The following is a 22401-nucleotide window of genomic DNA, read 5'->3' as shown; positions in this document are numbered from 1 at the left end:
CAACCTCTATACCCAATACCTAGACAGGCCAGCAGTTCAGAACTGGGAGAAACCAACCCTTCTACTCATCAGGGTCCTACCTTTAAAATAAGTCCCAGGTCCTCTCATCCAATGGGCTCTACAGTCTCCGGAAGATGTGACTCTTTCGTCACCCGTCACCCAATCCCACTGGCTAAGAATATGGGCCAGTGTAGCCAGATGTCCCCCCTCCCCCTGCCCCAGGTCTGCAAACTGGAGGGCAGTGCCAGTGTCCTTTCAGATGAAGAAGGTGGCTATCCTCTGCTGTGGGGTCAGGGCAGTCAAGTGTCCCCTAGTGAAGACAGACGGCCTGAAGAAGGCAGCGGGAACGGAAGGGAATGGACTGTGCTCGGCCTACTTCCACCTGTTTCGTTTAGCGTTTACGGGGGAGGGAAAGGCCTCATTTAGCAGCATGGGTTTGGGGATAATTAAACATTAAGCACTCAGACGGCTCTGACTACACCTCCAACAGGCCAACAGAGTAGGACTGGGCCAACCAACCGTGTTCGTTCCCAAACGCACAGTCAGGTTCAGGAGCTCCTGTGAGTCAGCTGCTTCGGTTACTAAACAGAACCCTCAATTAAGCTTTGCTGCTCATAAACACAAGAAATGGATATTCTTAACCATTATAAAATACCCACGCTTGGCAGAATTCAACTGCCCTTTAAGGGATTGGCAGAGACTTGGGGATAACCACAACTACAGGAGAAAGGAGAGCCCCCTTTCCCTCCGGCCCAGAAGGGGCCTGCTCTATGTGGGGGTCAATCAAGGCCCTGGACTGCCCTGGAGTGAGGGAAGGAAGGGGGAGGAGAGGTTGGTCCCTAGGATGGACCCAGGTGCTACTCAGAGGCAGGGGTTCTCCAGACAGTCCTGGGCCAGGGAGCTCTGTCTGTCTGTCTGCCTATCTACCTATCTATCCATCAGAGGCTCAGTTCTCCCACTGTGGAACAGGAGAGTCGGACGGACTATGAGTCTTGCCTACCTCTCAGGATGGATGCAAGATCAAAGGCAATGAATGCCCTGTGCACAAAAAGCCTCCTCTTAGAGGGAGTGTGGAAGTCTGGGACCACACTCTGCATCTCTTTACTCAGAAAGAACCAGTTCTGGGGACATGGATGACAAACAGGAAAGCACTGTCTACCGGGGTACTGGCTGATCTTAGGAGTTAGTGGCATCTCCATGGTAACACAGATCCATCATTTATCCCATGGGAGGGATAGGGGCAGGCATGGTACCCTCCGGGAGGCTTCACCCTAAACAAGAAAGCTGGCCTCACATGGTGGGGTGGGAGGTAGAAGGCGTCTCCTCGGAGATCTCCGCGAGTCATAGCCAATGGGTGAGTCATCATCTTCTAAGAAACTTTGGGGGTGATGGTAGCCTCGGGGCCTCTCAAAGTCCATGGAGCTGCCTGGGTACCTGTTGTAATAGCTGTAGTTTTGCCTGGCAATCGGCAAGAGAAAAACAAGAAGGTACACATGAGGTTCTGGGCAACGACCTTGACCTAGCTCTGACAAAGCCTACCCTGCTCCCTTTGCAGTCAGTTCGGAGCAATGGAAGCTTCCAGGTGAAGACCAAGGACCATCTGAGGGAACTGGGGCTTGGGGATGAGCCACACGATAGATGTTTTCATGCCAGGCACAGGCCGAAAGCAAATGGCAATCGCACGGACCTTGTCGACCTGACTACCCTTTATCTATCTCTTGGAGACCATTGTCCCAAGAACCTGAGCTTTCCAGGTAGCTGACACGGGAATGCCATCGGTATGCAGGCTCTGTACAGTGTGGAAAACGGGAGCACACGGACAGGTCCATGGTTGGGTCTTGTTTGAGGAGCATGTTTCTTTTTTTCTCCAAAAAAGAAAATGAAAAGGTTGGCCCGTTGCTGCTGTTAAAGTAGCCTGAGGCTAGCAGAAATGGCTAAGGACATCTAAGGAGGGACCTGGGATGAACAAGCCCCCAAAGTGGGATCCACAGGTCCTTTTGGCTCCAAATAAGTGAATGTGGAATTTGGGTGTTAGCAGGGGGTAGTGCACAGGTAGGGGTCAGCTGTGCCTCAGGAGCTGACTTATGTTATGTTAGGACACATAAGGCCATTTCCACTGTGTGGGCCCTCAACCTGGTAAGATAGTGATGTGTAAGTCAGGAAGGACGGTGGGACGTGATTTTGTCTTCCTGGAATGCTGCACTGTCCTAAATCAAAGTCTCTATTTTTTAATTTTTTTAAAAAGGGTTGTTTACTTTCATTTTACACGTGAGTGTTTTGTTTGCATGTATGCATGCCTTGTGCATGCAGTGCCCACAGAGACCAGAGAGGGCATCATCTCCCCCAGGAACTGGAGTAAGTGAGAGCTGTTAGCTGCTATATGAGTGCTACCAACTGACCCTGGGTCCTCTGTGTCCTCCGCAAGAGCTCTTCACCCCTGAGCACTGCAAAGGCTTCTGTTGGCCTGCTGCATTCTTTCTGCAGGACGGAAGTTGGGAGAAGTAGCTCTGGCAGAGGGAGGCTGTCCTAATACCTTGTTCCCTTACCTCCAGGAAAGATCCTCATAGATCTGATAGAGCAGGAAGCAGGGGCCAAGGTTGGTGCTCCCAAGTCAGTTCCTAAGAACTTACTTTGCAGGCCAGGTGTGGTGGTACATTTGAGAGGTGGAGGCAGGCGCAGATCTCTGTGAGTTTGAGGACAGCCTGTTCTATATAGTGACTTCCAGGACAGCCAGAGCTATGTAGAGAGGCTCTGTCTTAAAAACACTGGCCCCCTAAAAAAGAACTCATCACTGAGATGACGGGGGTCTGTCAGCCATGGCAGGGCCAGAGTCCTTGCTGAGGCTCTTGGAGGCAAGGTGAAATAAGGCAAGCTTGAACTCCTGTTTGGTGTGGCTACCAGAACACTGAGTGGGAGCGGGAAGAGTGGGGGAGGGCTGGTCTCCTGAGATCAGCCCAGGCTGAAGCCCTCACCTGCTCCAGGTGGGAGAGCTGTCATCTTCGCAGCACTCCTCGCTACTGAAATATTCCTGTTCCCCCAAGCAGTGGGAGTCTCTAAAGTAGCCCTGTGTCTCAGGGTCTTCTCGGCAAATAGTTGGAAGTTGCTCATCGCCTGACTCAGACCTGCAGTTGGGAGAGAGATCTGAGAGTGTGAGGAGGCGATGCCCAGATTCCCCAGTCCACCCTCAGAGTGCCTGCTTCTTCCTACACACTCCTGCCCCGACCATGTGACTACTCAGGCCCTGGCCGAGATGCTCTGTGGCTGTGCCCGTGTGCATCTGTGTGTGCACGCCTGTGGTCTCGGAGTGAATCTCTGTGTGTGCGCATTTGTGTGTGTGCGCGCTTGTGGTCTCGGAGTGCATCTATGTGTGTGCACTTGTGGTATCAGTGCATCTGTGTATGTGTGTGCATCTGTGTGTATGTGTGCTTGTGGTCTCTGTATCTTGAACACTGCTGGAGCCAAACAAATGTGCCTAGAGACCTAGACACAGAGTAATTTGAGTAACGGATCAAGGCAGACCCATTCTGGAGTAGCACTGTATACTGTAGTCAGTAGTCCAAGAGAAGACGTGAGGTTTCCATGCTCACTCCCACCCACCCCAGCTCTGATCGGTGTGATTGTGAGACTTCTGTCCCTCTGACTGCATCCTATCAAGTGCAGCTACTGGAGGAATTCTGGGTTTTACCAGCAAATGTTCCTAGAAAACGTCTCCCGAGGTTTCCATAGGCTGCCCTGTGCCAGGCCTGCCTCCTCCTGGCCTCAAGTTGCAGAAGACCCAGTGGGCTCCGTGATATCAACCCAGGGCCTCCTGATCTTACTGGAAGCAATGAGCCTGGAGCCCTTTCTTCTCTTGTCCCCAACAAAATGATCATCCTAATTGTTCAGCCCAGGACAACTCGTGTCCATAAGAACATCCCCGACACATACTGAGGGTTATGGGAAGTTAACCCCAGGGATCTGGCTCTTGGTTTACAGGATATCATCTGGGCTTTGCTTCTCCTAAGCCCTATAAGAATCTGGACCCCCAAAGCAGTTAGACAGAGGGGCAGAGAAAGGGGGAAGGCGAGGGGGCACTGGTGCTTGGATTGCAACAGCATCTATGCCTGGACCTAAAAGTCCTTTTGCTAGAAATAAATGGGAATTTCTTATTCCTGAATGCAAGCTCTGGCATTTTGAAGATCTATCAGGTGACTTGGCTAAAAGACCTATTTCTTCTTCCTTGACACTGAGCAAAAGTCGTGGGTAACAGGGCAGCATGGTATTTAAAACAAAGACAGAGGCAATGGCAACGGGCACCTACCTAATGTAAGTTTCATAATAGCGGGTTCTATCCAGGAAAGGCATACCATGGGAGGGAGGGAGAAGAGAACAGTTAAACATTTCCAAAAGCATCAAAAGTACAGACACCAGCCTGCCTCCTGGGGGTGGGCAAATATGGGCTTGTTGGCTACATATGGGCTACTATTTGTTTTCATGTGACCCATGAACTCGGGAGAGAGTTTACATTTATAAAGGGCAGAAATGAAGTAAGAAGAAGAGACCCTTTCAGCCTATTAGAAAGAGACCCTTTCTAATCCTACAGAGCTCAGGGTTTGGTATCTACACAAGAAATTCTGTAACCCCCAGCCCAAAGCATCTTGTCAAACTGGGGAAGGTGGACTTTGTGGCAACCCACACTGCAGGATGGTGGACAGTGGATTGGTAGGTCCCTCACATAAACAATGTATAAACAGGCAACGAGTTGAGTGGACTCAAGTTCAATTACAAGCGTCTGCAGGGAATTACCACGTGCCAGAGCAAAGGACAGAAGACTCGCCTTGCTCTGCAGAGTGGACATGACAAGGGCAGACAATGCATCTCCTTTTCAAGGTTACCTTTTAATACTGGACCTTCTTTGGAGCTCTCGATCATGCTTGTAGGAGTAATGCCCATTTTCAGACGCATGCTCAAGGGTCCCAACGCTGGGCCGCTTTCCGTGGGCAGCTTTGGACATATTGGCATTATTGAGATTGGCATTTGTTGAGGTGGGAACGTGCTTCCCTATGGAATTATGGTTATGATGGTTATGACACACCGAATTTCCTGCTGGAGGAAACAGCGGTTTCTCAGTATCACTTGCAGGTGGAATTGAAGGCCTTTGGACATGCAGGGGACGGTGGGTGGTATTGATCTGCTGAAGGGACTCCCTCCTATCACTATTAACATGATTGACATGGTTTCCAAGCAGGGCACCATTTCTCTGCAAAATAATGGGAGACAACACCAGGTAATTTAACAAGTATTTGATGCAGGCTAGCTATGTTAGGTCATTTTTTTTTTTTCTACATGAAACACAAATTCTAGGCAAGCTCCAGAGGAACCCTGTGAAACAACCTGAGTGTCTCAGTGGTCAGGTGAACGTACTCATGTGGCAGTTGGCCCACCTGAAAATGAGGAAGGTTACCAAGTCCTGAGCTGGGGAGCAAGTTCTCTGCTGCCCCTTGGGTTTGTTCTTCCAGTCGTTCCAAGATGAGGTGACTTAAGCCCAGCTGGCTTGCTGAGTAGCCCCAAGGTGGGGGTACTTGACATTTTCTCTGAGCTTTGAGGCTGGCTGGCAGATCAAAGAACTGGGCTAGAGCAGAAGGAGGGCAGCGTGGACAACTGCTAGAAAGACCCAGAATGTTCCTGGACTCTGGTCAGTTTGCTGTGGCCAAGCTGAGAAGCTGGCAGCTGGGGATGGGGGAAAGCTCAGGAAGGGGGATGGTCTGGCCCACGAGAGGTGCTGGTGAATGGAGAGGTCCCAGGATGGACAGGGGCAGGTTGTTCCATCCCCTCTAGACCCTGCCACTGGTCTGTATTCTCCACACTCCTCTGTGGATCAGAGCCACCCCAACCAAAGTCCTGCCCCACTCTCTCCATGTGGCCAATGAGTAGCTAGGCACGGAATAATTACTTTGAATACATCTTCTTCGTCTGCTTTTGATTCTTCCGGCTCATCATCTTGCAAGTCACAGGATATAGCACGTCGGATTTCTGGCCCAATGTCATGCAGAGTCCTTAATCCCGCCTGGGTCAATGAAAATGGCAGAAGAGGTTAGACATCAAGGGGCCCTGATCCAGCCTGATGGAGTACTGAGAGGGACGGCTGTCTCCAAAGGCCAAGTCAAGGAACTAATGTGACCTAGGGTGTATGGGATATAGCCAGGAGGTCACAAGGATACTAGGCTGGAGTGCTTAAAGCCTGCAAATACTCCTCCTACAGCACACTAGGTACTAGGACTGTCACAGCCAAGAACGCATGCCCTGACTGACTGACAGTCTTCAGAAGGGCCGTTTGCAGAGAATCACATCCGGATCTCTGAACAGAGCAAGGAATGTCACCTGGTCTTCCTTTAAAAAAAAAAAATGAAGGGACAAGAATTGCATGGCTGCATGGAGGCTGAGCTGGCCTGGGTGCAAGTAAGCAAGCAGCCATTGGGGCCACTGCCTCACTGTAAAGCATGGAACAGGTGAGTGACGTCATACCCTGCAGTCACCAACACACTCAAATCACAAGGACATCAACAGTCACACAGGCTGAGGTTGCTGGGCAGTGGGGCCACCCAAGCCATCAGGGTCCCCTTGGCCCACAGTTCATGCAGGTTGAGAACTCAGCAGCAGAGGGACCGGGATTCTGAAAGCCACACAAATGGTGGTCTTGTTACCATCTACAGGTAGTACAAGACCCGTGGGTGACAGCTCTAGGCTCTACACTTCTACACAGCCCATCCGTCAGGACAGGCCTGGCTAAGCCTCTGCACTGCCCACAGCTGCGCCAGGGACACATTATGACGTGCACACGACCCGTAGAGAGGGGAAGGTGGAGTCAGTAGCTCTGAGAAATTTCGAATTTCAGCATTAATTTGAAGAAGGTCAAGAGGCTGACTTCAGACTAATAGGGGCTTCATCTTTCTCTACAGTTTCTCTCTGATCTTGGGTCTACCTCCATTATCCATGCAGCAATAGCTGCCGCCTGCAATCAGGAGCCTCTACGAGCTCACAAAGCACCTAAGGTACCAGCTGGGCAAGTATCCTTCAGAAGCTTGTGTTGCAACCTCAGGGCCATTTGCAGAAGAAAGTTGTGGAGTGCTGGGTCCCCCGTGCAGACCGCTTCCCAATACTATCTCCTCAGCACTACACAGAGGGTGTGGAGCTATGGGAAGGACTGAGATAAAGAACAGTGTCCATGCCTGAGATACTCATATGGTGGGGCAGACTCCAGGGGAAGGGGAATGAGGAGGGGATGCAGGGAGAGGGAGGGAAGGCAGGAGAGAGGGGAAGGAAGGGAGGGGGAAGGGGAGGGGAGGCAGGGGAAAGGGAGAGAGGGCAGGGAAAAGGGGAGGAGATGGAGGGGAACGGGAAAGAGAGGGAAGGCAGGGGAAATGGGAGAGGAGTGGGGAAAGGAGAAGGAAGGCAGGGGAAAGGGGAGGGGAGGGAAGGCAGGGGAAGGGGTGGGGAGAAGAAGGAAGCAGAGTGAGGCTAAAGCAGCCTGAAACCCTGGTGTGAGAATTCTCAAAACTGGTCCTCTGCAGACATCAGTGGCGACAATGGTTAAAGTAAAGTGGTCAGGATGTAGAGTTGTTCAGAAATTTCTCAAGCAGCCACATCCACAACATCCTCTAGGTTATTAGATGGTTCTACACACAAGGATAGACAGGCTGGCTCAGTCCCATCCCTGCTATGATAGGAGACTAGCGGCTCCTTCTTCTTCATGAATTACAGGGACAACACTCACGCTGGAGTCAAAGTGTCCTGCCTAGGAGTGTTAGGCAGGTAGGGGTCAAGCGCAGCACACTTCTAACTAAAGCTGAAAGCATAGCATGGCACCCTAAACTTACTGTGATCAAAAAAACATGGCGATGAAATCTTTCTAGCATACACGTCAATGTAGAGGAAGGGAAAGACAGGCATATGCCAGAGTTCCAGAACACTTCATGATGTGGCCACACAAAAGCTACTTCTGTTCTGCTGCCGGCAGATCATAGGCACTAATGCACACAGGCTTTGGCAAGCACTTGCACACACACACACACACGCACACACACACACACACACACACGCACGAGCACTTGCATACACACACATGCATGCACACACACACACACATGCACACACACACACATACACACACATTCACATATGTATGCTCCCTCTCTCGATTGCTATGTCCAGTATATTTCCTAGGTCTGCAGCAGACCCAGCTCTACCCCTCGGAGATACCGTAAGGGCAAACCCAGTGTGTGTTGGTAAATGCTCTTACCCAGCACAGGTATGTGAAGAAAAGCCATACCCATTCATTCAGTTTTCTAGGGTGCAATTATCAGGAGACAATAAACTTGGTAAAAATCCCCTTGTCTGACTTTGGGAGAAAAGGCTGTTACATATTTGAGGTTCAAACAAGAAGAAACAAGGCTTGGAACACCTGCTGCTGTACCCACAAGACAAACATTCTATTCGCTATGATCAACACTCCCGGGTAAACTGTGCACATCCAGGCATATTTTCAAGGCCTAGGGGCCAGGAACGTTCCCCAGCTTAGACAGCAGTCTTGTTGCCATTTAACTAACTGGACTAGGTGTGATTAAAAGAAATAGAAAACTATTTATTTGGATAATTTTTCACATCATCCTCTGTTGATGAGTTGACATTTCACTGAAATACACATGTAACAGTTGCAGAGTGAAAACAGAAACTGTCCCCACCACACCTTCAGAGTTCCACGAGATTGGGATTCCGTTGACAGAGTGGGCAGTAAACAGACACAGGACAGAGGCTTGGTTTGCAACATAAATCATGGAGAGGGTTGAGAGGTGGCTCGGAGTACCACTTCCCAAAACAAATAATGACAACATATTTATTAAAGAGACACCAAAGGAGGAAAGTCTAGGCATCACTCTTCCCAGATGTGAAAGCGGAGGGTTCAGAAACCAGGATCCTAGTTTGCAAAGCACACCAGGTAAGAGCGGGGTTGGCTTCGCTCTCTTGCGTAGGACCTGGGGGCAGGGAACCAGCACATAGGTTCCCAACTAGAATTGAAATGAAGCTTAAGCACAGCACCCTGGATTTATTACATACCACAAAACATGAGAATGAAAATTGTTCTAGCACACATATCAAGCTAAAAGGTAGCTTAGGCTGTTCCAAAATCCCATAGGCACAGAATCCAGTTCCAAAAGCACAGTCAACTACCTTAAACCCTCAGAAAAATTACTTAGTTGTTCACAACACTAAATTTTTTTTCTTGAAAAAAAAAACATTTTACAGTCATTAAAATTTTCTAGTCTTTCATATTTGTATAAGTATCTATCTCTTATCAGCAAAAATATTGTTTAAATTTGAAATGTGGTCATTAGCACTTAAACCCACACAAAGCCATATAAAGTCATTCCATTGACATCACAGTAGACTTATGGTTTTGAATAAACACAGAATTGCTATAAAATATAAACAGTATTGACTTGTTTTAAGATGTCCAATCTTACAAAATATTAAACAGGATCAAGCCTAGTCTCTGGTTGACTTTAAAATGCTAGCTGTTATCATAAATATTTGTTTAAAAAAGAAATGTTGGCGCTGCGCCTGTAGACTGTTCCTTTAAGTTTTAGACACCATTTAATTGGAATTTTATAGATATTTACTCTACTTAATGATTAATTCACCAAAAATAAATTCTCTCTAAACATTTCTGAAGCAACAGCAGAAAGTGGTGGCCTGCTGGGGAGCAGGAATACCCACTGGGAAACCCAGACCTTGCTCACTCAGGGTTGAGTGCCGGCTAGCTGGCTGCATGTGCCAAGCTTTGCTGCCTGCTTCCCCAGACTAGCTCCCTGTGGCATGCCAGCCCTCTGCCAGCTCTCAGCTGCACAGCACGCACACACAAACAACCAGAAACCCACCCCAGACCTACGCTGTAGCAGTGAAGGAGAGAGAGGCGAGTCTCCAGGCAGCCCTTGGAGAGACCCTTCATCTTCACAAGCTGGGTGCCAGGGCTCCAGACTCCTGCCAAAGAATGCTACTCTGGCACAGCCTGCTCCGCCACCCAGCCACGCCTCATTCAGCCAAAGCTGGCTCTATGCAGTCACCTCACTATTGACAAGTTCTGGTTAATTTTTTGGGGGGAGGCAGGCTTTGGCCCACACTCAATTACAGAGGACAGTTTTAGCCTAGCTCTATGAGAAGATAGGGCTGGAGGTTAAATTCTGATAGAATGAACGTGCGTATCTACAGGCTGTCCCCCGCCTCTTCTGCACACATGGAAACACCCCTTGCTCTATCACTGCTTTCCTCCGGGGAAAATGTCATGGTGTGGCCTTTGTATCCATTGTGAACAGGCCTTCTGTTAGACAGAAAGGGTTAGAAGCATGGGCACGACACTCCATTATTCATCTACAGAGAGCCCTCCTCTCCCGAGATCATGAGTTACCGAGGGGTAGCCCTGGGCTGGAAAAGTGATGTGTGCCACCACACTCTGAAAGCTAGAGGGGATATTTAAAAGCTTTACCACCTGTGACTCGCCCTGGTACTGAGACACCTATCTGTTGCAGTTCCGCCTCGTTTCAGCTGGGGATTGAAACAGGGTCTCATATATGCTAAGCAAGTACCACTGAGCCACACTCCCCACCCTTCCACCTTGATGCTTGGTTTAGGTTTAACCTCAGAATCAGAGACATGTCTGCGTTGTTTCCTAAAAATGCAGATAGCATTATATAAAATTGAGGCTCCTTTGATTGTATCATATTTCTGTCATTGTGAGCCTGCATACTGAGGGAGGATGAGCCAAGATGATGTGCAATGGGTTAAATAACGTTCTGGAACTAGCTGAAGGCTCAGCAAGGATCCTTGAGCCCTAGCTTCAATCTACCCGGGGTGCAAAGGCAACGAGTCTGCAGGGAGAGGGTGGTAGCTGAGTCTCAACCACACACCTCTGTCAAGGTTGCCCACCTTTTAGGTAACCTATTCCCACAGCATCACACACACACCCTCCTTCTCGCTTGTGCTACCCAGAGGTGCTGAGGATTTGGAACACATTCCTAATTGAACACTACTAATTCTAACCATTGCTCTTCCAGATCAGCAGGTAGTGAAGCCTGAGCACACCACATGACCCCTGGCCTGAATCCAATGGACATGTGGGCTGCAGGGACAGAGGAGGAGCATCCCAGTGAGGAGCCTCTCGAACACAGATCATCACAACGAGGCTGCTGCATCTTCTACCTTTAAGGAGAGCTTTGGGTCATCTCCCCAGAGCAATGTGTTTCAAGGGTTGGTTCATGGACCTCTTGGCATTCTGAGACTCCTCCAGGGGTCCACGAGGTCACTGAGATTTGTATATGACTGGATGTCCTTGGCCTTGTACACTCTCATTCTCTCATGAGCATGCTGTGAGGGTTCCAAAGGCTGGGTGACAGTGATGTCACCACCACCCTGGCATCTTTGTGCTTACGTAGTCTTGCATTTATAAAATTCATCAGCTTTAATTTATAAGACAGTAACTATTGATATGCAAGGGTTCTGGATACATCTTAGGAATAGGAAAGGTCCTAAGACCAAGATGTTTGAGAACTGCTGAGGACTGCTGACCAGTCCATCCTCCAGCAAGTGACACCACCATGACCACAGGGTCAGCCTTCTTCTACTCCCCCCGACCTCTGTTCATCACGTGGCCTCTCTACGCTAGCCTCTACCTCTTCCTTAAGTTCCAGTATTGTAGACACGCACTAACACATCTGGCTGCCTTCAACACTTCACCTGGCTTAATTTCCCATTATCCCAAAGAGCCAACTTTCTCAGGCCTAAGATAAGCCAAGGAGAAAAGTTCACCCAGGTACCCACCCACCTGGGAACCCTAAGTTTTACTTACCAAGTTCCTTCCTAAAGATAACTGAGCAGTGATATGTTAGGCCATGAAGGGATGCTAGGTGCATATTAGTAATAACATGCTATCATAATAAGAGCCTTTACTATTTGATCATTTGCCTTAACTTCTTTTCCATTAAGACTTTTGAGACATAAAGATGGTTGTTTTCAGTACAGTCCAATTTTCGTCTCCCAGGAAGCTCTCAGTCATCCTGTGGACTGATTCTGAACTGGGGATTCCATGAGCCTCCTTCCCACCCTAACCTGGCTTCCCTGTGGTGGATGCTGCTGGTCTCTGACACATCTGATCCAAGAACTAAAAGTTTAGCATCATGGATCCATCCAGGAGCTGGGTATTAGGTTTGCTGCGCTTGTCTTCGGGAATTTCAGACATGACTTCATTATTCCTTCATGTCTTCCTTTCTACTGAACACTTACTCTTCTGCCAGGACCCTGAGAGAAAATGACAGAGGCTTCTGAGGCTTGACTGCAACCTGAGTATCAGGAAGCCTGGTCCTCTGTGTATGGAAGTTGGGGGCCGTTCTCTCCACAATCAACTCTGTTTCTTCGCAACATCAGCCTTGTAGGCAAATGAACATTTCCTAGCTTCTGTGGGTTTAGGTGATATACAGAGAAAGGCCTGTGTAACTCTACCCATTAGAACTATACGAGAATCTAGTGATCTACCAGAAGTGATCTCAAGGCCGGGTGGGGAGGGTGAGATAGGAAAGCTGCTTGCCTAAGGGATAATCATTTATTTGACCTATGTCTGCAAGGCTAACCAGTTTCCCTCTCATGGGTGATGTATGAGTTCTCTCTGCTACGGTGGCTACCCCGGGTACCACTTCACAGTGGTGATTCCAGAGGCCCTGCTAAGATGAGATTAGCCCTGTGGTCGCTGGAGCATGGAGAGATTTGGGAGAGGGGCCAGGCTGTTGGCCCAATCTGAGAGACTTGAATGCTGTGGCAGATCATTACTGTCAGACATGAGTGGGCTCTGACCTCCCCCAAGGAGTCAGGCATACCAGGTTATTTGTCTTGGCTCATGCATTCCCACACCACCCACAATGGTCTTCAAACTATGGGGATGGAAAACACTCACACAAACTCCCAGCCTCACTATTGTCTGTACAAGGGTCTCAGCTGGGCCTGTCTCCACAGTGAGGTCAGGAGGCCCACTGTGGTGTAGGAAGGTGAAGTCACATGGCAAGGAACCTCTGCGGTCAGGGGCAAATGTCACAGGCACAAGATGTCACTAGAGAAGACTCCTCTAGGCTTACCTGAAATAGGCCTGAAGGAGTCATGCTGCCCAGGGCGGGGGCCCTATCCATTTCAGCCTGGCCTTCAGGGTAGCTGCCCCCCAGAGATTCTTGGAGGAGCTCTCCTTTGTAGCAGAACAGGGCTGCCCAGCGTCCTGCTCCCTCCTCCTCGCCCTTCCACTGCACCCCATTCTCCCCACCCACTCATGTCATGAACACACAGGCACACACCCCACTCCAGGCCATGCAAAATGGAGCAGTGGACTGGAAGTCCTTCTTCTTCCTCTCCCCTACCTCTTGTCTTTTATTCTTCCCCATTAACTCTGCTCTTTGAATGCTGGCCCTCCTTGGCCATTCTGGGCATCTTGAGCTAATAGCAGAGGTATAGACTTGACCCGTTCTGGGGATGGGTTTAAGGTTTAAGAGCAACGCCCTCATCAGACAACATTTTGGGCAAAAAGTCTGCTGTTGTTACTGTGTGAGAACGTGACCTGACAAGTTACCTGTTTGCATCTTTGCACGTTCCCTAGTGTCTTAAAAAAGGGGGAGAATTCCTCTCGATGGATGACTACAGTACAGAACAGAAAAGAGATCAAACCAAGAATTTCTTAAAGTTCTGGTAGTAAACAGGCATATGATATTATTATTGTTGTAGTCTTAATAATAAGCAATTATACGTCCAAGGAGCTTTACAATCACTTAGCTATTCCTCACAACAGCCCTGTGAGGTAGGTCGACATTGTTACCCCCATTTTACAGATGGGGAAACTGAGGCACAGAGAGGTTAAGTGTCTTGCCCAAGGTCACACAGCAAGTGAATGCTGGAGCTGGGACTAGAACCCAGGTTCCCTGACTCCCAGTGTCCTTGAAACTAGGCCATACTGCTTCCAAAGAGGCATCCCAGACTGGCTCTGAGCGCGAGTTAGAGACAGACAATGTTAGATGAGGTTTGGGTATGGTGGCATTTCCCATTGACACGGTAAGATGGAACCTGAGGTCTGCCTGGTTGGTTTTGGCATGCGGGTGTATGTGTTAGTTTCAGTGGGTGTGTCTGAGCTTCCTGGCCTTCCACTTATTAGTGCGTTCTGGACTGGGTCACTGCAGCAAGCAGGGCCAGGCACCCAGTCAGGAGGGCACAGCACACTGGCATAAAAACGGAACTCTCTGCTCAGTGCCAATCAGCCTGCCAGTCTTTGGGAGTCTGGGCAAAAACTAGGGATGCAGGACTTTGAGATGGAGTCAGCTGCCCACCTTAGGCAGGTCTGCTTAATCCTTTTTAATATATATATATATATATATCTAATATATATATATCATTTAATTAATTAATTTATTTATTTACTGGCCAGCATCAGCAAGTTGTGTTCATTTCATTTCTCTATGGGGCAGCTGCCCTTATCCTTTGCTCTCTTTCTCTCTCTCTCACTCTGTCCCTTTCACTGAGTCTCTGGTTTGGAAGGGAAAAACCGTAACTCATACATTTCCCTTCCATGAAAAGGAGCCACCATGAGCAGTGTCCGCAACAGGCAGCCATGGCTCCACGGGTGAGCCACGGCCCCGCTTCTGCCTTCCAGAGGAGTGCCTTGCTCGGAAGGGGTCTCCCCGGGGCTTTGGGATTGCTCTTGCCTGCATTTCTCCTGAAATGCTGCGTCAGTAGAAATAAGCCCGAGTGTGAGCTTGCCCTTTCAAGGCCTTAGCCACAAGCGCCTTCGGACTAACCAGCTTGGTGCGGTAGCTCAGGCAGAGAACTCTAAAGCATCCGTTCAAGCATCTGAAACAAACGAATCAGCCAGTGAAATCCCATCTGTTAGCATCTATTCTCCTCTTACATTAAAAAAGGAAAACATATATAGATATATAAAAGAGCAATGCTATGGCTTCAGGTGGAATCATAGTTCTTTAAAAAAAAAAAAAAAGAATCTCACTGCCTTCCAGATTAAGGTGACAGGATTAACAGGACCACACGTAGGTCAGATCTCTGGGAGGAACTAAGCTGTCTTTGTGCACCGTGCCTGAGAAGGCCACAGTAAGGAACACTAGAGACTAATAGCTAGTTTCAATACCACCTGCATCTCCCAACCACCCCCGTCTGTGGCCAAGGCATAGACCTTAAAGCCACTCAACCTAAACACCTAATCCTGCAGAGCTGTAGAACGGGCTCCTTAAATCCAACTTCTAAACAGACAAAGGACTAGCTGCCTGGGGTTCCCTGGGGTTCATCTGGGTGGCTTCTCACACGGAGGACATTGTCCCCAGGCTCCATGAGAGCCGACAAAAGACTTGAGTGTCAAAACAAAGAGAAATGAACAAAACTCTCCCCACTTCGGGGCCTTTTGGAGCACGCGGCATCCCAGAGGCCCTCTCTGGAGGTGCAATGGGACTGCAGGAGAGGGGACTGAGAATTTCTGGGGCTGCGTGGCTATGTTTCTTTATTTCTTTGTTCACTGTGGAAACTTGCAGGTCACTCGGATGCAGCAACATGGATGAAGAGCAAATGCTGAGTCAAATCAAAGGGAACATGTTTTGCGATGAGCGGGCTAGAACAGAACGGCTGTGTGCAGCTTCTCTCTGGCTCCTATCATAGAAGGGCGAGAGACTGGATGATGGGGATGAAGGGAAGGATGGAGTGGATGGATGGAAAGTGCACACTCACTCAGACCACAGAGGCCAGAGGACACAGGTGCCCAGCTCCACCCGATGCAGAGGCAGGAACACCTTCAGCCATGACCCACCACAGGGAAGGTTGACAACACTTGGTCTGAACACAAGGAGACCAGGATGAGCCCACAGGGTTCAGACCACAGTGTGCCTGTGTGCTCTTGAGAGCCATGACATGGAATGGGCGTGTGGAGCTTGAGTGCCAGTTCCGGGAGCTCTTCAGACAGACCTCACTCTGCAGGTCAGCACGCACAAGCTAGGCTGTTCACACAGTAATTGCCACAGTCCACTTCCCACTACAAGCAGCCTGGGAGCCACACCTGAGGTACCCTGTTGCCAAAATCATGTTGCTCCTTTCTCAATCAGCCAAAGCCCCTCGGCAGCTGTCTCAAGGGTGCCTTTCTCCCACGACTGAGCCCAGTTCCCTACCTGCCACATCACCCATGATATTTCATAACGCAGAAATGGAAACCTTCTTATGCACTAATTAAATGTAGAATAACACTCACACTTAAAGCCATTTCTATAGCAGTGGAAGCCAAAAATGTAATTAGAATTATCCATCAAGGAGACAAACATTTTCTATTTTTAATGCTTGTTTCAGAATCAAATGCCTTTTCAGAATTTAACTGTCAAGATTATAAACACAACTTAATTTTCTATGCTGTATGCTTAATATAAATTACAGCCCTAGCCTCAATTCTCAATAGAACCATGGAAAAATGTATTTGTATCATATAACTGGAAATATTTGCCTTTTACCAATGAAATTAAACTTTCTTTAAATAATAAAAATGAAAGGTCTTAAATGAGAGAAAAGCCTCAACATTATTTTAACATAAGGTGGTTGTCTCCACCCAGAACCTTCATGGCATACTGTTGGTACCATCTGAGCCTTCCTTCAAGGCTCAGTAAACTCCATATGCGGTGACTATTTAAGCCATGTGCTGTTTACGCTATTTCAGACACAGAAACACCCATCCAGCCACCAGAGCAAGCCTTAGGGCTTCAGAAAAGCTCTTAACCCACGCCCCATACACACACTTCCGAGTCTTTCCATATAGACCCTTCCCTGGAACCCGAGAGTCTCTTAACTCAGACACAACCTCACTCGACAAACTGTGACATAAGCTGCAGCAGAGAGATCAATTCTAGAGCAGACTAGAGTTCTAGAGCAGCAAGGCATTCTGGGTAGGCAGGGTGTATCCACCGAGCTCGGAAATTCAGTCAGTCTGTCCTACAGGGCTGAAGATCACCTGAGGGGGCGCTCTGCTCTCCGCTGGTGGCCAACCTTGTCTGCCGCCACCAGGAACATACAAACCAGGGACCGACTCAAATCTGCAAACTCAAGCTTTTAAGATTTTGTCACGAGAGGCTGCTTATGAGTTGGAGTCACAGCAGTCACGTCTGCAAACCGGATCAGCAGGAGGGAGGTGAGAGCTTACATTGAAGCCTATGACCTGAGATGGCAGCAAACCAGATGGCTGAGCCTACAACTCACATGATCGGGGACAAAAGAACCCAGACTGACTTGAACAGATGTGGGTGACCACCTGCCCCACCAGCGAGGTATTTGTTCAACCCTTAGGATCTCCCCATGACTCATCCGGCCACTGACCCCAGGTCATCTGCTAACCTGTGATACACACACCCCACATCCCTCAACCACCACAATCCTTCATCCTTATTCATACTCTTTCTCCCAGCGAGATCACACTCAGGCCTTAGCTTCCAGTTACCCCTCGGAACACACAACGATGCTGCGTATTTGCTCCCAGAACAAAGAGCAGGACTGCTCCATGTTGTATCTTATGTCAACACTCACAAGGCCACGTTTAAGAACCATGAGAACGGGGACATATGAGTAACTTTCATGTCAACTTTTGGAGAAGCAAGGAAAACATCTTTGTTTGTGACCGACTGAAGGCACTACAGGTGTCATGGACAGCTGGACTTAGGACAGTTGTCACTCTCCATATATCCTTGCTCTGCCTCTTGGCATCTGTCCCCAGTTCTCTTTAAACACCACAGGCCCCTGAACTACCTTCTCTAGCTCCCCTGCCTGAAAATCCTAGCATGATTCCTTGTCTCTCCAAGCCTGCCCACCCAGAGCTCTGGACATCTTTAGGATTCTATCACCTTTAGATGCCTGAGCCCTGATTGGACCAGATATTCCTAAATGTCACACCCACACTCTGGGGGCCTGGAAGGGATAACCTTGTACAAGCACACATACGTGCCTGTGTGTGTGCATGCGTGCATGTGTGTGTGAAGGGGCAGGTCCTAGAGGAAGGGGGATGGGCCAGAGACTGGCCTGTGTATAGTTCTTGCACAGCAAGCCTCACTGCCATTGGGAGACAGCACACAGACACAGACATGCCACACACACACACACACACACACACACACACACACACACACACACACACACACACAGTACATACTAGGGAGTGATGGATGCTATTGAAATGGACCAAAAACCAACAAGCCGTGGGGTAAGAAACAAACAAAAACAAAACAAAGCACTTGCGTTCAGATGGAAAGCTGTTCACTGGGCAGTCAGTCCCTGAGCCCAAGGCTATGGGAAGAGGGGCCTGCCTAGGGGACGTTGCCTTCAGCCTAAAGGACGCTGCCTTCGGCCTAGGGGATGCTGCCTTTGGAGAAGAGCCAGGTGGCTAGGGCATGAGGTGACCATTCACTCCTTTCCCATCATGGCTGTCCTGGGGGCCTTGCACAGACCAGATGGTGGCAGGTGCCAGGTTCAACGGAGAAGACAAGTAAGGGAGGAAGGACTTACCTTGTGGCTCAGAAAGGGCTAGTCCACAGTGTGGGGAGTGTGCGGTATCTCAGTTTAAACAAAATCCTCTGGCACTGCTCAACCATCATTAGTCAGCTCTCTAGTATCTCAAATTAAAGCTGGCGACATCGTTAGTGACAAGAACAGAACAAGAGGACAATTCACCTGCAGGGCAATCGTGGTGTTCTTCGCGGGGTACTTCCCCACCAGGCCTTGTTCTTTCCGTTTCTTGAATTTCCTAAAGTAGTCCTGTATCAGGAAAGTGGCATAGAACTTCCCCACGGTTACCTCATCATCTAAACGGAGAGACCAGACACAGCTCTCCCGAATCAGCACATTTGGACCAAGAGCCTAAACCCTCACTTCTGGTCGGGGCAGGGGTGGGGCGGGACAGTGCACGAAAGGCACCGGGCTCACAGTCTATCACAGGGGTTGCTCAGTCTAGCAAGAAGCAAAGCTTTGCAAAGCAGTTAAGGCTCAAAGTTAGAGTCAGTTAAAACAAACTGATCCTCAGAGTGGCAGAAGGTAATGCATATTTATCACGAGTTTAAGAGAGTAGCGTATTAGTAACAGTATGAAGCGCCACCTTGGTTATTACTTAAAATAAACATTACAAAACAGAAAGGCCTTGCAGGCCACATTTCCCGCCCTGTACATAGAGATTTGCATGTGTAATTACCATAAGCATCGAATGCAATTAAGCATCCAAATCCCCATGTCACAAGACGGAGGCCTAGAAAGGTGACATGAGCTTGGAAGGAGAGGAAGGTCGGAACAGAGACTGCAGCTCCAGATCTCACACGCTCCCCCACTCTTTGCCAATAAGCTCCGAGACCATTTCTTGGTTTGAAATTCACCACGACTGGATTTCTGCACTGCGATGACAGCTCCATCTAACCTCAGCACTGAGCAGGCTCTATTTCTGCTCTGGTCAGAAACAACCTCCAGCATGTATCGCTCGGGAATCAGAACTCTGCTGGCAACTTTGAAGGTAGATGCATGAGGCAGAATAGGGGCTCCGACTGTCTCATGGTAAACCGTAGGGGACATGTCAGTGTGTCCCATGCCCTGCCCACAAGGTCTTCTGGGTAGAAACTGGCAAGGCTACATTAGCAGCCGAGCTTGTGTGGGGCTGTGTTGGGGGTTGCATGCTGTCTGACGGGACCTAAAAAGCATGGGAAGAGGAACAGCTGTGGGTGCTTGGACTTCTGGTAAAGCCAGCCTTGCAAGAGTCATGTGGATGGAGTCATGAGGATCAACCTGTCTAAGATTCTAGTCTCCCCTATAAAATGGAGCTCCATCTCAGAAGAACTGAGGATGTGGAAGAGAAGATGTACAAGGCACTCGAACCCTGGTGTAGGCTGCTCTCGAGTCGAGTGTCCTTCAATCACAAGCCATCGGTCACTATTGTTTCAAAGCAAGCCAACACGATCACTTACTGAAGTGGATGATAGAGCATAGGCGGTTTGGGGCCGCTGGGACCCACTGAGTCCACGGATAGAACTTCGGTGGGTTTTATTTAGTGCCCGCTTGTGATGTAGCACCCTGAGACTGCTGGGCCACTTTGGACAGCTTCTCTAGTCCCTTTTGCCAGAAGGTGCTCAGCATTATCTGACAGGCTGTTTTGGGGTGGGTTGGACGTGATAAATGTTAAATTCCTTCTGAGCCCAAGCCAAGAAAGCCTTGATGTGGTGGAGGGTTTGCTGAAGAAAACTGAGGGCTCTCTGACTGGCTCTGACTGGCCCTGACTGGTTCTGACTGGCCAGTTCATCTACCCCATCCAGCAAGGCACTCTGTCTGGGGATGGGGGGGACTGTGTCCAAACCCGGTTCACATTCCTCACACAAACTCTACATACAGTTCTGCTTACCCGTCTAAGAAAGGGAGAGGTTACATGGCTGGACCAGGTCAACTGGGCTGGATCTGAGCCCAGGGCCCTCTCCTCCTCCAGCCCTAGCTCTCCTCTAAGAGCCTGGCTCTAGCCATGTCCAACACCTGCTTTCCTTTGAGCTGCCTTTCAAGTTCTTCCTAGTGCTTTTCTAGTAGACCATGGTTGCTGGGACAGCATAGCCCCAGAGCCCAAAATCTCTGCCACCTTCAACAAGCAGATGTCTTTTGTATTTCAAGGCCCCATAAGCCTTGGAAGACTCCCTGACTCAATGTTGAGGATCACTGCGTTCATCTATACCAGGATGTTTCTGGTAAGAGAAGTTCTGGCTTTCTCTCCAGCTCTGGAGTGGCAGGGCAGGATTCAAGGATGACCTGATTATCTTCCCTGAGAAAAAGCAGTGCTGAGAGACCTGGATGAACAAGATCTCTAAAGATCAAGAAAAGCTAAGGCTTGAGCAGGACAGGGAAGGAATGGAGAGAAGAAATGCCATCTGGGCTCAGTAGAACACAGAGCAGACCCAGAACCAGACAGACAGCAGGAGGATCTCTAAGGGAGAGGAGCTTCTAAAGAGAAAGGGAATCCATGAACGAGCAGAGACAAAAGGGCACTGAGAACCCAGGCAAGATTCTAGTCTGAGGCATCTCCACATCATGGCAGGAGTGGCAAGGCTGCAGGCACAGAGCAGAGAAGCAAATGATCCCAGGATGTCCTCCCCAGCTGGTTCCTGACATCACCTGTCCATCAAGCTCACAGTGAGCTGTGACAGCTCAGAGCACATCCCAAAAGCTGCCTAGACAAACATCACCAGCTCTGAGGTCACCTGAGTACCCTCAGGGCACAGGCCCACCACTCAGTCTGCTCTCCCTAACCACATCATACTGCGGGAGACACTAACACCTGGAAACACCGTCTGTCTGTCCCAAGGGAGGGACCATGGTGTCATGTTTTCAGTGTGCCACGATGAGGAAAAAGTTGGGAACTACTGGTTTACTGGGAGATAAGAGAAAAAAAATGAAAAAGACCAATGATGAATACAGACACTGAAACCCAACCAGAGCCATCCACTAAGCCTGAATGCCACGCTGCTTGTTCTCCTTTGGTGCAAATGTCCCTAAATGAGATGTAAATAGATAAGCAGGTGCTACATTGGACACGGGAATGGGCACTACAGAATCTCGTGGAGCATTCCACCTCTTCCTAAGACTCTAGTTCTTTCTTCTCAGGTATCATAATGCCTCTGGCTGCTATCGGGGAACAGACTGACATCTATCATCCTAAACCCCAAACCATGTAAAGGAACACAAAGAACTACCAGGCCCCAGAAATGGGGGATGCATTCATCCTTTCTGAGAAGTTCAATAGAGATAAATGTTGATCAAATGTTTTCAAAGGAAGGGAGTTTAGATCATAAGCCAAATTCTGAACTGGTTTTCCTAGTAAGATAAAAAGAAGTGGGGCGTCCCAGCGATGCAGGGGACACTCTTCAAGCATACCTTGTGTGAGGGGGGGCTATTCCTGCGGGCATTAGATGGGCCACCATGGAGGTGGTGTTTCCAAAGAGACAGAGTTGGAACAAGAGAGAGGTGAGTGTCTTGGGTTAGTGTGCAGAAGGTTTACACAGACAGGCACAGCCCACTATTCTGAAGCATGCATCTGTATTTCAGAAAACAATGTAGGGGAATCCAGTTGGCAAGAGATAACTCTGATTCCATGCCACCACCCTAAAACAGAATTGCTTCAGAATATTCTGAGAGTTGAAAGGAATGGAGGCTGCAGAGAGAGCGCAAGCGTAGTGGTTACAACAGTTTAAAGAGCGGTTCATCTAAGCCATGCGACCACTTGGATGTGCAGCTGAAAGGGAAAAAAAAAGGAAACCAAGAGGAGTTTTAAAAGTGCAGAATCAGGTGTGGGGAGCTGGGGGT

General features: G+C 49.1%; 1 protein-coding gene across 4 annotated transcripts in view; it reads right to left on the bottom strand.

Annotated features, from left to right (window-relative positions):
- The window catches only part of Cacna1d (calcium voltage-gated channel subunit alpha1 D), a 307540-nt gene that overhangs the window by 5751 nt on the left and 279388 nt on the right, over window positions 1-22401 (bottom strand). For 3 of the 4 annotated variants that reach the window (XM_026779996.1, XM_026779995.1, XM_026779997.1), the window contains 5 exons: window positions 5933-6046; window positions 4875-5239; window positions 4301-4327; window positions 2973-3122; window positions 1295-1458 (listed from right to left, as the gene is read on the bottom strand). In XM_026779996.1, the coding sequence (XP_026635797.1) occupies window positions 1295-1458; window positions 2973-3122; window positions 4301-4327; window positions 4875-5239; window positions 5933-6046 (820 nt within the window). The remainder of the gene's footprint in view (window positions 1-1294; window positions 1459-2972; window positions 3123-4300; window positions 4328-4874; window positions 5240-5932; window positions 6047-22401) is intronic. The other variant, XM_026779998.1, reaches the window with a different exon arrangement.

This window comes from Microtus ochrogaster, chromosome 6 (assembly GCF_000317375.1).
Source record: "Microtus ochrogaster isolate Prairie Vole_2 chromosome 6, MicOch1.0, whole genome shotgun sequence".
In the NCBI taxonomy this organism is placed as follows: domain Eukaryota; kingdom Metazoa; phylum Chordata; class Mammalia; order Rodentia; family Cricetidae; genus Microtus; species Microtus ochrogaster.
This window is presented reverse-complemented; position numbering and strand designations above follow the sequence as displayed.